A 13,725-nucleotide genomic window follows, 5' to 3' on the forward strand; every position below is an offset into this window, starting at 1 on the left:
GCCCCATTGTTCCACAGCTCTTGCAAACATACCCTTTGAAGCGGCATGAATAGGCTGAATGGAAGCCTCCACAACACCAACAAGGTGTGAATTGCCTTGCATTCATCCTTTGTGCGGACTCTGAGTCATCTGGGTCATCTGAGGCCTGCTGGCAGTTGCAGACTCGTGGTTTCTGCCCTGTACATTTCTGCTCGCAAACACAGTTCCAGTTAATTTATGAACATTGCTAGCAATTGTGTGCTGAGAGATTTGTTTGGTGTTATCACTGGTGGACATAAACGCCTGTGCTATCGCAATGGCCTTACTGAGAGTCGGTGTCTCTACAGTCAAAAGTTTTCGTAAGGCGGTCTCGTGGTCAATGCCCAGTACAAAAAAGTCTCTGAGCATTTGCTCCAGGTAGCCATCAAACTCACATTGTCCTGCAAGTCTCCTTAGCTCGGCGACGTAGCTCGCCACTTCCTGACCTTCAGATCGCTGGCACGTGTAGAACCGATACCTCACCATCAGCACGCTCTCCCTCGGGTTAAGATACTCCCGAACCAGTGTACACAGCTCCTCATACGACTTATCTGTGGGTTTCACCGGAGCCAGAAGATTCTTCATGAGGCTGTAGGTCGGTGCCCCGCAGACTGTGAGGAGGACCGCTCTCCTTTTTGCAGCGCTTCCTTCTCCGCCCAGCTCGTTGGCTACAAAGTACTGGTCTAGCTGTTCGACATAGGCTTCCCAGTCCTCACCCTCCGAGAACTTCTCCAGGATGCCCACAGTTTGCTGCATCTTTGTGTTGGATTCGTATTCTCGTCGCCAGTTATTGTGTTCCTAACACAGATGAGGCTGCACACAGGGAGGTTAAAGTAACAGTGACCTCAGTCTTTATTAAGACACTCTAGAGTGAGGAACAGGCCTTAGGGGTTGGCTTATATACAGTGCTCTCAAAGGATGCTGGGATCCCTGGGGACTTCAGTGAATGCGCTCCCTGGTGGCGGAACATGGGAGTGCATATTTTACAGATATACAATACTATCCTTTTGAGTTTTATGCACAAGTACCCCCAGGTCCCGCTGTACTGCAGCACTTTGCAATCTTTCTCCATTTAAATAATAACTTGCTCTTTGATTTTTTTCTGCCAAAGTGCATGACCTCACACTTTTCAACATTATACTCCATCTGCCAAATTTTTGCCCACTCACTTAGCCTTTTGCAGATTGTGTGTGTCCCCCTCACACATTGCTTTTCCTCCCATCTTTGTATCATAAGCAAACTTGGCTACATTGCACTCGGTCCCTTCTTCCAAGTCGTTAATATAGATTGTAAATAGTTGGGGACCCAGCACTGATCCCTGCGGCACCCCACTAGTTACTGGTTGCCAACCAGTGAATGAACCATTTATCCCGACTCTCTGTTTTCTGTTCGTTAGCCAATCTTCTATCCATACTAATATATTACCCCCAACCCCAACTTTTATCTTGTGCAGTAACCTTTTATGTGGCACCTTGTCAAATGCCTTCTGGAAGTCCAAATACACCGCATCCACTGGTTCCCCCTTATCCACCCTGTTCATTACATCCTCGAAGGACTCCAACAAATTTGTCAAAAATAATTTCCCTTTCGTAAATCCATGCTGACTCTGCCTGACCGAATTTTGCTTTTCCAAATGTCCTGCTACTGCTTCTTTAATAATGGACTCCAACATTTTCCCAACCACCTTGTTGGCTTGAGGAATGGATCAGGAAGAACATAAAAGGGGGGGCAGGGAGGAAAGAAAGGGTTTAAAATAGGGGTAGAAAAGAAAGATAGTACAAAAGCACAATTTTCATTCGAAAGCTTTTGTATGAAAATTGTGTTTTGGAAATCATTTTAAAGGAATATTAATTTTTAAAACTCTGTTGGATACCCAATAACTGACTGTTAATTGTGCACAATATTATATGGTTAGTGTGCCACAAATTAAGTGTCCATTTAACGGTATGAAAGTATAAAAAATACATTGCTCAGTAAATTAAATCTTTGTTTTATAGCTTTTATAAAGGTTGATGGCTACGCGGGCCTCAAGAAGAAATATTTTCAGGCGATCCCCACCCTTCATAATCCTAACTCAACATGTGGCCTACCAAATCCTAATGCTTTTCACGTTTTTCATGCTGCTGATACTTCTGAATTTCCTTGGCCAGGTATAATATTCGGAACAACTGTACTTGGTACTTGGTATTGGTGCACAGACCAGGTAACACATTTATATATACACAGTAAACAAAGTTCAAATAGTGGCAGTATTATTGATTTTTGATCAGCTGGGTGGCTGACACACACAGAAACCTATCACCATTGTTAAAAGACTCTAAACCAAGCTACTAAAAATTTTACACAGATAGCGATTCTCCTTGTCCGATATGGTGCATAGTCTCTTCTTTTAGGGACACACCTTACTTACATAAATTCAACTGAGGCCCCAATTATGCACAGGCATAGTACTGGAGTTTAACGAGCTAAAACCATACAGCTTACCAGCACAGAGCATTGGGAGGTTTTCCACCTTGCTCATGAGTTTAAATGAGATTCTGACCCATTAGGATGCCAGTGCATATAAAGATTATCTACGTTGCAGGATCTTTGCTCTGTGCAAAGAGACATCCTTCGTACATCAGTAAGATTGAGATAGGGCTGGATAATGTTCTGGGGGAAATCAGACACTTGCATTGGGTGATACTGATCCACATGGTGCTCTGCTGTTGTATGGTATAAGATAACAGCATCAGCTTGTTTTTCATCAATGTGAAGTATCTGAAAAGTAAAACATTACTTGTGGGGGAGTCCAAAATGAGGGGTCATAAATATAAAATAGCCACTAATCAATCCAATAATCAATTCAGGAGAATCTTCTCTACTCAGAGAGTGGTAAGAATGTGGAACTTGCTACCACATGGAGGAGTAGCCAATAGCATAGATACATTTAAGGGGAAGCTAGATAAGCAATGAGAGAGAAAGGAATAGAAGGATATGTTAACAGGGTGAGATGAAGTAAGGTGAGAGGAGGCTCGTGTGAAGCATAAACATCAGCATAGACCTGTTGGGCCGAATAGCCTGTTTCTTTGCTGCAAGTGGGGGTAATATATTCACATAGATAGAGAATTGGCTAACTAACACAGAACAGAGAGTCAGGATAAATGGTTCATTCTCTGGTTGGCAACCAGTAACTAGTGGGGTGCCGCAGGGATCAGTGCTGGGACACCAACTATTTACAATCTATGTTAACGACTTGGAAGAAGGGACTGAGTGTAATGTAGCCAAGTTTGCTGATGATACAAAGATGGGAGGAAAATCAATGTGTGAGGACACAAAAAATCTGCAAAAGGACATAGACAGGCTAAGTGAGTGGGCAAAAATTTGGCAGATGGAGTATAATATTGCAAAGTGTGAGGTCATGCACTTTGGCAGAAAAAAAATCAAAGAGCAAGTTATTATTTAAATGGAGAAAGATTGCAAAGTGCCACAGTACAGCGGGACCTGGGGGTACTTGTGCATGAAACACAAAAGGATAGCATGCAGGTACAGCAAGTGATCAGGAAGGCCTATGGTATCTTGGCCTTTATTGCAAAGGGGATGGAGTATAAAAGCAGGAAGTCTTGCTACAGCTATATAAGGTATTGGTGAGACCACACCTGGAATACTGCGTGCAGTTTTGGTTTCCATATTTACGAAAGGATATACTTGCTTTGGAGGCAGTTCAGAGAAGGTTCACTAGGTTGATTCCGGGGATGAGGGGTTTGACTTATGAGGAAAGGTTGAGTAGGTTGGGCCACTACTAATTGGAATTCAGAAGAATGAGAGGTGATCTTATCGAAATGTATAAAATTATGAGGCGAGTTGACAAGGTGGATGCAGAGAGGATGTTTCCACTGATGGGGGAGACTAGAATTAGAGGGCAGGATCTTAGAATAAGGGGCCGCCCATTTAAAACAGAGATGAGGAGAAATTTCTTCTCTCAGAGATTTGTAAATCTGTGGAATTCGCTGCCTGAGAGAGCTGTGGAAGCTGGGACATTGAATAAATTTAAGACAGAAATAGACAGTTTCTTAAATGATAAGGGGATAAGGGGTTTTGGGGAGCGGGCAGGGAAGTGGAGCTGAGTCCATGATCAGATCAGCCATGATCGTATTGAATGGCAGAGCAGGCTCGAGGGGCTGTATGGCCTACTCCTGCTCCTATTTCTTATATTCTTATGTAAATCCTATGCAATTCTATGAAAATGATCTTGAATTTGGCAATTTATTGGAGTCTAAAGGAATTATCTACTGCCTTGTATTGATTACAGGTCATTGTGCAGAGGGCACTTTCTTCCAAATCAGTGCTTCACGCCAAAGGTGGAACCTTATTTGCAGCCTACTTAAAAATCTTGCCTATTTTCATAATGGTGTTTCCAGGCATGATCAGCCGAGTGCTTTATCCCAGTAAGTAGCCTTTATGTAACAATTAAGTTGTCTATGAAGGTTAGGTCCTAATATCAGCGAGGGCAAGTAATAAAAAGCACTTTCTTTTATCTGCCCCTTCGTAAATCAGGGTTGGAAAGTCAGCTTCATTTTGATCTTTGCATCAGTTTGAGCTTTCTGCACAGATCTTACCAAATCCCTTTGTTAATCCTAGAAATGATATAAACAGCAGTTTACTCAGTGGCTAATGGAGTGTATATTTCATTGATAGCAGTTCTTTGGCAGGAACTACTCTAGCTTTGTGGAAAGTCATTCCATCCATTCCTTGGTTGAGTCATGGGCATCTCTGTAGGTGTCCACTGAAAATATCTGCAAAGCTGAAACTTAGAGCAATCCTCCTTCACCAAACATTAGTGCTATACAAAGCCCTAGTTAGACTATATCTGGAGTACTGTGTACAGTTCTGGGCACCACATCTTAGAAGGGATACATTGACCTTGGAAGGAGCGCAGCGCAGATTCAGCAGAATGTTACCAGGCCTCCAAGGGTTAGATTATGAGGGGAGATTACATAAACTCGGCTTGTATTCCCTGGAATACAGAAGGTTAAGGGGTGATTCGATTGAGGATTTTTGGATTTTGAAAGGAATTGATAGGGTAGATAGAGGGGGAGACATAACCTTAAAATCAGAGCCAGGTCATTCAGGAGAGAAGTTAGGAAACACTTCTTCACACTACTCTAGCTTTGTGGAAAGTCATTCCATCCATTCCTTGGTTGAGTGGTAGAAGTGTTAAGCTCTCGCACAAAAAGCAGTAGATACTAGCTCAATTAATCATTTTAAATCTGATATGTATAGATTTTTGTTAGACAAGAGTATAAAAGGATATGGTGGTAAGACAAATGGATAGAGTTAAGACAGAGATGAGCCATGATCTCTTTGAATGGCGGAACAGGCTTGAGGGGCTGAATGGCCTCCTCCTGTTCCTATGTTTGGACTTACCAGCTTTGATTATTCCTAATTTGGCAGGTCCATTGTAGCAACTTGGGGCTCTGCCTCTGAAATGGCTTTACTTGGCCTCATCCAACTTGAACAGTATCCAGTGAAGTGTGAGGGATGCCACATGTCAAAGGAGGATTTCCTATCTTGTAGGGTTTACTTAATTTTTCTACAAACCATGCTCCTACCCAGCGATTCCTTCAGGCCTCAGCTAGTGTACATGGTATTACATTTTTAATTCTGTTTTAGAGGTAGCATCTGTAGAAAATAGCTGATATCCTTGCATAGCCCTTACTGTGTAGAAGTGCAGTAATCGTATGGGATGTTGCAAATATCTTGGAGTAATGTTGTATGGGGTGGTGTCCAAGCCAGGAATTCAATCTTCTGAAACTCACAAAACTTATTATTCTTGTTTTAGATCTCGTGGCTTGTACAGATGCTGATAGCTGCCGTAGAGTTTGTGGCAATCCGCGTGGTTGCACAGATATTGCGTACCCATTGCTGGTACTGGAATTGCTGCCTGGAGGTATATTGTCAAATTAAAGAAGGAAAATAATAAAAGTAGTTGGGTAAAATTTCTAACAATGCCAGATTGATGCTGAAAGTGGGTTGAGCTGGGACTCCATGTGCTGCTTCAACCTTATCATTGCCCTGTTCTAACATTCTGGCTCAATTATCCAGGGCAGGTTCCCAGTGCTGCAACAATTCCTCTTTAGGGGAAGGGGTTGGATGATAATGCAGCCGTTACCTGCTGCAGCAGCTTAAATGGACAAGGCAAAATTTAAAGGTTGCAGTTGCTTTCTTATTTTGACAAAGGAAAAGATTATAAATATCTCTGAGTGAGCCGAGCTCAACATCAATCAGTAGAGAGGTGGGAAGAAGCAGGAATGCGAAGGATGATGTAAGCACTCCTTATGGCTTTCCTTTGACCAACCTCTGCTTTCCTCCCAATGTAACAGACATTCAACACCTCTTCCATCCGGAGTTTCTTTCTGAATGGCAAATTAGAGGCAGAAATTAAAGGAAAACTCACAGATCTAAGCACCCTACTTGGGAGGAGTAGAGAAAAATCAATGTAACCATTTTTTGGTTCGGGAATTTAGCAAGAGACCTCACCATCCATCTTCGTGTCTTGCCCACTAAAACATAGGTGGAAAACTTGAGGAAAAGCACAGATGTTAGCTCCACAAATGATTTAATGTCAATAAGACTGTTTATGTTGATCCAGGGATCCCCTTGTTTGGAGTTTTTCCCATGGACCATGCAAGTGTATCTGAAATGTATTAAACCTGCTGACTCCCAACAAGTCCTTCAGTTAAAATCAGAATCAGAATAAACAGTACCAGTAAAACTCACAAGTTAAATGGATGCTGAAATATTACAATGGAAAAATTCAATATTATTTCTTCAGCATCCTCCACACACCTGCAGTGCATCACATTCTGGGTCACCACATAAAGGGACAACCACCGTTTAAGATGTTGGGTGATACTTTTTAGAGTTTTTTGTTTTGGTTGCCCACCCCTGCATTATAGACAAGCCCTGCACGTTTGTTTCTTCCCCAACCTAAAACAAAGCTCAGATGCTCAATCACATGCATAGTAGGTGAATAGGAGCTTCATTCTGCGATACTATTCGGACACTTCCACCATTCTAACAAATTTTCTTCTGTTTTGAGCTTCATTATTTGTTCGTTTCGTGAATTTCTTGCGTTTTTGAATGACACCTTTCATCAATTCATGTCCTATTGATCAATACCAGACCGTCACATTATCTAGTATCCATCCTCATGGCCTTTCTGATTATATCTGCCAATTAATGTTAATTATGGGAGTTTTATGCTGTGCGCTGGTGTCTACTAGAACTAGATTGTGACTGCCCAAATTAATTTTGTATAGAAATAGAAAACTCTAGAAATATTCAGTCACTATCAATAAACAGAAAAGACCAGTTTTGAGTATGTTTCCTTCATCATAGCTATCATCATCATCATCATCATAGGCAGTCCCTCGAAATGTTCCATCATAGCTATAAGATGTTTACAGCTAGCAGGGAGAGATGATTTTAGCCCCATCAGTCTGGGCCAGAGCACTGTGCTTAACCCACTGTATCTTCCAGTTTAGCTTCAGACTTGGTGATATCTGATTATCTCATTTACAGGAATCATCAGGCAATTGGGGGAGGCTTTTTGTTTTTATTCATCTAACAGCAACAAACCTTTGGTATGGGAGGCTAGTATTGATACGGAGAGAGGACAGCACGCCTTTGTTCCTTGATCACTCACTTTACAGGCTTTATAACTATCCAATACACCATCCCCTGAAACTCAGTCACTGCTATGATGCAGTTTTTAGTACAAAGCTCAGTTTGACCACATTCTTGTTTTCTCTGTTCCACTGCAGGACTGCGAGGCCTGATGATGTCAGTAATGATCGCTGCCCTCATGTCCTCCCTCACTTCAATTTTCAACAGTGCGAGTACATTATTTACAATGGACGTCTGGCACCATGTCCGACCTCACTGCTCTGAGTGGGAGCTCATGATTGTCGGCAGGTAGGAAAATACTGAGCTGGCTATTTTGGGTCAGTTCAAAATAAGGGGAAATACAACTACTGTCTTTCTGTCGAAAAGTGTTACTATGGGAAAGGTACATTTGTTGTATTGTGTCTCTGGCCTGAAGTTAAGATGAGATTCCAACCCATTAAGATGTCAGTGCATACAAAGATATAAAGATTATCTTTGCAGGTTCTTTTCTGTTTGCAAAAGGACATAATTTATACATCACTGGAGTTGAGCTAAGGCTGGATTATGCTCTGGGGGGCCCAAATGAAGAGATCACTTAACTGTAAAACACTTGTATTGGGTGGCGGCGATCCACATGGTTTTCTGCTGTTGCATGGTATAATAATGCTGTAATTTGCAGCATCAGCTTGTTTTACATCAGTGTGAAATATATGACAAGTAAAATTCTACTATAAGCACTCCCTGCAAGGGGATGGTTGGGTTGGGTTATGATGCATGGATAAAGTTCTCTTTTGAAGAATCAAAAAACACATTTCTTCTTCATTAAGCATCTTCCACAGACCTCTAGAAAATGTAGTACCTAGGATAAGGAGGAGGGAAGCTCAAGTGTGCCCCCAGCACAGATCAGCCAGATGTAATATCCACAGGTGCAATGTTCAGCTACATCACTGTAGGAAGATGTTAGGTCGATATCAGGCACTGCCAGCAGTGAGGAAGACAAAGCCAGGTTTTCACCACCCTACTTCTGGGAATGACTGTGTGGCTGATCAGAATGGCATTGGAAGAATTATGGGTACTGGATCCCTGCATTGGATGTCAACTTTGATCGCAAGCTGGCACCACAATAAGGAACAGTTACAATAGCCATTCACTAGCACAGGTCAGCACAACCCAGAGTCAAATAAGTCAAAAACATCCAGGTAAGTTCACTCATATATAGAACCAGCCTTATAATGCAGGGAGAGCGGAGGTGGGTGCAGCAGACAGAAACCTTCCATCTCCCACAAACAAGAACAGGTCTATGCAATGCTCCTGCATCAAAGCTGTGCAGCAATACAATCCATTTTGGCCTCTATTTGAATAATACTCAATCTGCTGTTGCCTGTGTATGTTCAAAATGAGCCCCTCTTAGTTCACAATCACATTATCTTTTACAGAAAGCTGTCCCTTAAAGTTCAATATGTTGTTCACCATGTCCAAGCAGTGTGAAATCACAATAAATTAAATTAAACGGAGTTAAATCATCAAATCAGATGAGTTCAAATTTCTAGAGATCACGCTGAAGCTTTATAGTCCCCTTGTCTGGCTGGATCTGGAATACTGTATACAGTTTTAATCATCCCAACATAACAACACATCTAGAGGCAGAGGAGAGCAATGAGGCTGAGAGAAGAACTATTTGGAATTACTTGTTAAGCTAGCGCTTTTCAGTCTCAAAAAGAGACCCCTCAGGGGATGTGTACAGGTATATAAAGTAAGAGGATAGAGAAAGTAAATCTGAATCAGTGCTTTGGCAGCAGGACAAAGGGGTATATGTTCAGGATTGTGTAGGATAGATGTTGACAAATATTTTACACAGAGCATGATTAAAACCTGCAGTGAGTTGACAAGAAACATTTAGCTTAGATGCTGTACTGGAAATACAGGAGGACGGCATTCTGGAAGGACATCAGTGAATGGACTGAAAGGCCTTCTTCGTCTTCACATATTTTGCAATCCTTTTGTCTTCGAAAAGAAAATGTCAGATAAGAAATAATGGATGATATGGTACTCAGCCCTACAGAGTCTTGTTCAAAAAAGGGGAGAAGGATAAACCTGACAATTACAGACCAGTCAGTTTAACATTGCTGGTGGAGAAACATTTAGAAACAAAAATCAAGGAGAAAATTAACAGTGACTTGGACAATCATGGACTAGTAAAGGATACCCAGTATGGATTTGTTAAGGGCAAATCGTGTTTGACTAATTTGATTGAGTTTTTTGATGAGGTTACAGAGGGAATGGATGAGGGCAGTGCAGTTGATATTGTGTATATGAACTTTCAAAAGACGATTGATAAAGTATCACATTGGGCTTGTTAGCAAAATTGAAGCCCATGGGATAAAAGGGACAGTAGACGCATGGATACAACATTGGCTAAGGGACAGAAAACATTATCATCATCATAGGCAGTCCCTCGGAATGGAGGAAGACTTGCTTCCACTCTTAAAATGAGTCCTTAGCCAGACTGGAGGGAAGTATAGAGTGAAGTTCCCCAAGATTCAGTAGTAGGATCTGCTGTTTTTGATGTACATTAATGACTTGGACTAGGGAGTACAGGGTACAATTTCAAAACTTGTAGATGACACGAAACTTGGAAGTGTAGTAAACAGTGAGGAAGATAGTAACAGACTTCAAGAGGACATAGACAGGCTGGTGGAATGAACGGACAACATAGCAGATGAAATTCAATGCAGAAAAGTGTGAGGCGATATTTTGGTAGGAAAATGAGGAGAGACAAAACATGCTAAACAGTACAATTTAAAAAGGGGGCAATAAGAGAGGTGCACCTTGGGTGTTTATGCACAAATCGTTGAAGGTGGCAGGACAGGTTAACAAAGCAGTTAATAAAACATATGGGGCTAGATTTTACACTTTTGTGCAGATCGCCCAAAAATGGGCGTTATTTCCGGCTTGGGTGGTAAAAATGGGTTTTCAGATCGCCGGCTTGTTTCAAAGCCCATAGTCTCCATTTAAAAAATCTGGCGTTACCGCGAGCAATCTGAAATGGGCGATAGCGTTAAATCTCTCTGACCTTCTGCTGTAAAGTGTCGCCGTCCTTAGCAACGGCATCGCAACACTCGATTCCCGCGATTCAGGAGGTCAAGGGTCATCATTACATGCACATAAGAAATAGAGAGAGGGAATTGAAAGGGAGTGAAGGCGTGTGTGGGTGCTTTGGGAGGAAGGAGGGAGAGTTTTGAGCTTTATAGAAAATTGTGCAAAAAAATTAGCTAATAACCAGCCAGATATTTTCCCGAATTTGGCGCCTATAATGGAGGGAGAGGAGGAAGTGACACAACATGCAGTGGAGACTGACACTGGCGAGAGCAGTGAGCTGGGAGAGGAACACATTGGAGGACGCACAAGAGCGAGGAGGTTCTCGGAAGAGGCTAATGCCTCCCTCATGCAGGAGGTCCAGTCACGCTGGGGTGATTTGACACAGGGAGGGCGTGGTAAGCCCATCCCAAAGGCCTACCAGAGGATTATGGGCCGAGATAGCAGAGGTGGTCTCGTCGGCAACCAACGAGGTGCGAGAGAGCAACCAATGTCGCAAGCGATGGAACAACCTTGTCGGATCCACAAGAGTAAGTATTACATTTATTTACATGTACTTATGTATTTATATAATTTGATTTGTAAGAGTCATGAGTGACTATCATCAGATGTGAGGTCTTTCACTTTTACCGGGAATGTTGTACTCAAAGCCTGCGGTCACGGTGTACGTCTTTAGGTAAAGAATGATAATTATCATAATAATCATAATTACATCTGTCGGTCATGTGTCGTATCAGTCTCTGTGACAGTACCTAGCAATGATATCACGCAATGATCTCATGCCATGTCGTCCTGTTACCTTTTACAGAAGAAGCTCGTGACGAATAGGTCCGTGCAGAGGCGAAGGAGTGGGGGGGGGGCCATCAGTTACCAGCGATCTCACTGACATTGAGGAGCGGGTGCTCACACTCGTGGGGAGCAACCCCCGGGTGGCCACAGATGCATCTGCAGACCCTGAGGTGATGCCACGTGAGTAAAGTATACAGCATTGCGTGGTGTAAAGTCAATAGACTCACGTCCGAACAATAATATATGATAGATGATTGATAAAATTGTCCTATAAATAATGCGGGCCTCATGAGAATCATTGCAATGCAAATGTGTTGATGGTCATGAAATGTGATGTCTGTGATGATTTTGATAGCGGTGGTGCACCTCCTTCTCTAATAACCTCATTTGTGTTTTGCAGCTCAGCCAGCAGCGCGTCCCAAGGCAGGACCACAGAGGCCAGAAGGTGGGGGGCGTGGGGCCCGACTCTCCGGACGATCCTACATCTGGTGCTGAGGAGCTCCACTCACCCGTCAATCAACCTGGGTCTGTTCTCCACGGATGAGAGCGCGGACTTTGAGGAGTCTGCATCGCCACGCTCCAGAAGGCATTCCACCCCAAGGCCATCTAGTGCTCCATCAGCCATTCCCACCTCCACTCGGGAGGTACCAGGCCCAAGCAGCTCACCACAGGGCACCCCAGTTGTCCCCAGGACGCGCCAACCCCGCGGAGGTTTCGTGGACGCAGCAGGTCTGGTCCACGAGCGCCAGATGAGAGCGGAGAGATGGTACAGTTGTCCAAGAGGACTGTAGACATAGGTGACCAGATCCTACATGCATCGGGGAGCATATCCCGACAGCTAGCCAGCATCTCCGGCACCATGACGGAGTACGTTCCGCGGAAGGCGAAGGCCCTGGAGGCGAAAGCCAGGAACGCTCGTGGCACAGGCCTCCCAGTGGTCCCGGAGCATGGCACTCCACCCCTAGGTTCCGCACACCCAGTGTCAATGACAGATGAGAGGCAGGAGCAAGATCCTGCTTCTGGATCCGAGAATGTTCTCACCTCGGAACCCCCCGCTCCTGTATCCGTGCAACCACCGGCCTTCATCCCCCCCCCCCCCCCAAGGTAATGTTGAATAAAAAATATTTTATACGACTATTGGTTTGAAATCATAAGTATCACGGGCAAAAACACTCCACCCCCACCCCACCTTTTAGAACATTGACATCAATCAAATGGTCAACATGTCCAGCAACACAGAATACAAATGGTCAACATGTCCTGCAACACAGAATACAAATGGTCAACATGTCCAGCAACACAGAATACAAATGGTCAACATGTCCTGCAACACAGAATACAAATGGCCAACATGTCCTGCAACACAGAATACAAATGGTCAACATGTCCTGCAACACAGAATACAAATGGTCAACATGTCCAGCAACACAGAATACAAATGGTCAACATGTCCTGCAACACAGAATACAAATGGCCAACATGTCTTGCAACACAGAATACAAATGGTCAACATGTCCTGCAACACAGAATACAAATGGTCAACATGTCCTGCAACACAGAATACAAATGGTCAACATGTCCAGCAACACAGAATACAAATGGCCAACATGTCCTGCAACACAGAATACAAATGGTCAACATGTCCTGCAACACAGAATACAAATGGTCAACATGTCCTGCAACACAGAATACAAATGGCCAACATGTCCTGCAACACAGAATACAAATGGTCAACATGTCCAGCAACACAGAATACAAATGGTCAACATGTCCTGCAACACAGAATACAAATGGTCAACATGTCCTGCAACACAGAATACAAATGCAAACCAAAGGGTGGCCCCTTCCCCCCATACATTACAACAAATTGCATGCACTGAGATGGAGATATCTTCATCCCCCCAATGAGGCACCACCTGGGGAGTTCCTCGGCCAGGCAGCGTGGAGCGAGGAGGGGAAGAGGTAGAGGTGGGGGGAAGGAAAGCGAGATGCATGTCCGCAGGTGATGGCTGTGTTATATCTCCATCTCAGTGTATGCAATTTGTTGTAATGTATGGGGGGAGGGGGATACCCTTTGGTTTGCCTTTGTATTCTGTGTTGCTGGACATGTTGACCATTTGATTGATGTCAATGTTCCAAAAGGTGAGGTGGGGGTGGGGTGTTTTTGCCCGTGAT

At 43.5% G+C, this 13,725-nt stretch overlaps 1 protein-coding gene across 1 annotated transcript in view; it reads left to right on the plus strand.

Annotated features, from left to right (window-relative positions):
- LOC139280538 (sodium/myo-inositol cotransporter 2-like) overlaps positions 1 to 13,725 on the plus strand; it is a 154,450-nt gene that overhangs the window by 52,053 nt on the left and 88,672 nt on the right. Inside the window, exons 7-10 of the mRNA XM_070900023.1 lie at positions 2,016 to 2,221; positions 4,310 to 4,445; positions 5,840 to 5,947; positions 7,824 to 7,974. Of these exons, the coding sequence (XP_070756124.1) occupies positions 2,016 to 2,221; positions 4,310 to 4,445; positions 5,840 to 5,947; positions 7,824 to 7,974 (601 nt within the window). The remainder of the gene's footprint in view (positions 1 to 2,015; positions 2,222 to 4,309; positions 4,446 to 5,839; positions 5,948 to 7,823; positions 7,975 to 13,725) is intronic.

This window comes from Pristiophorus japonicus, chromosome 15, assembly GCF_044704955.1.
Source record: "Pristiophorus japonicus isolate sPriJap1 chromosome 15, sPriJap1.hap1, whole genome shotgun sequence".
Classification (NCBI taxonomy): domain Eukaryota; kingdom Metazoa; phylum Chordata; class Chondrichthyes; family Pristiophoridae; genus Pristiophorus; species Pristiophorus japonicus.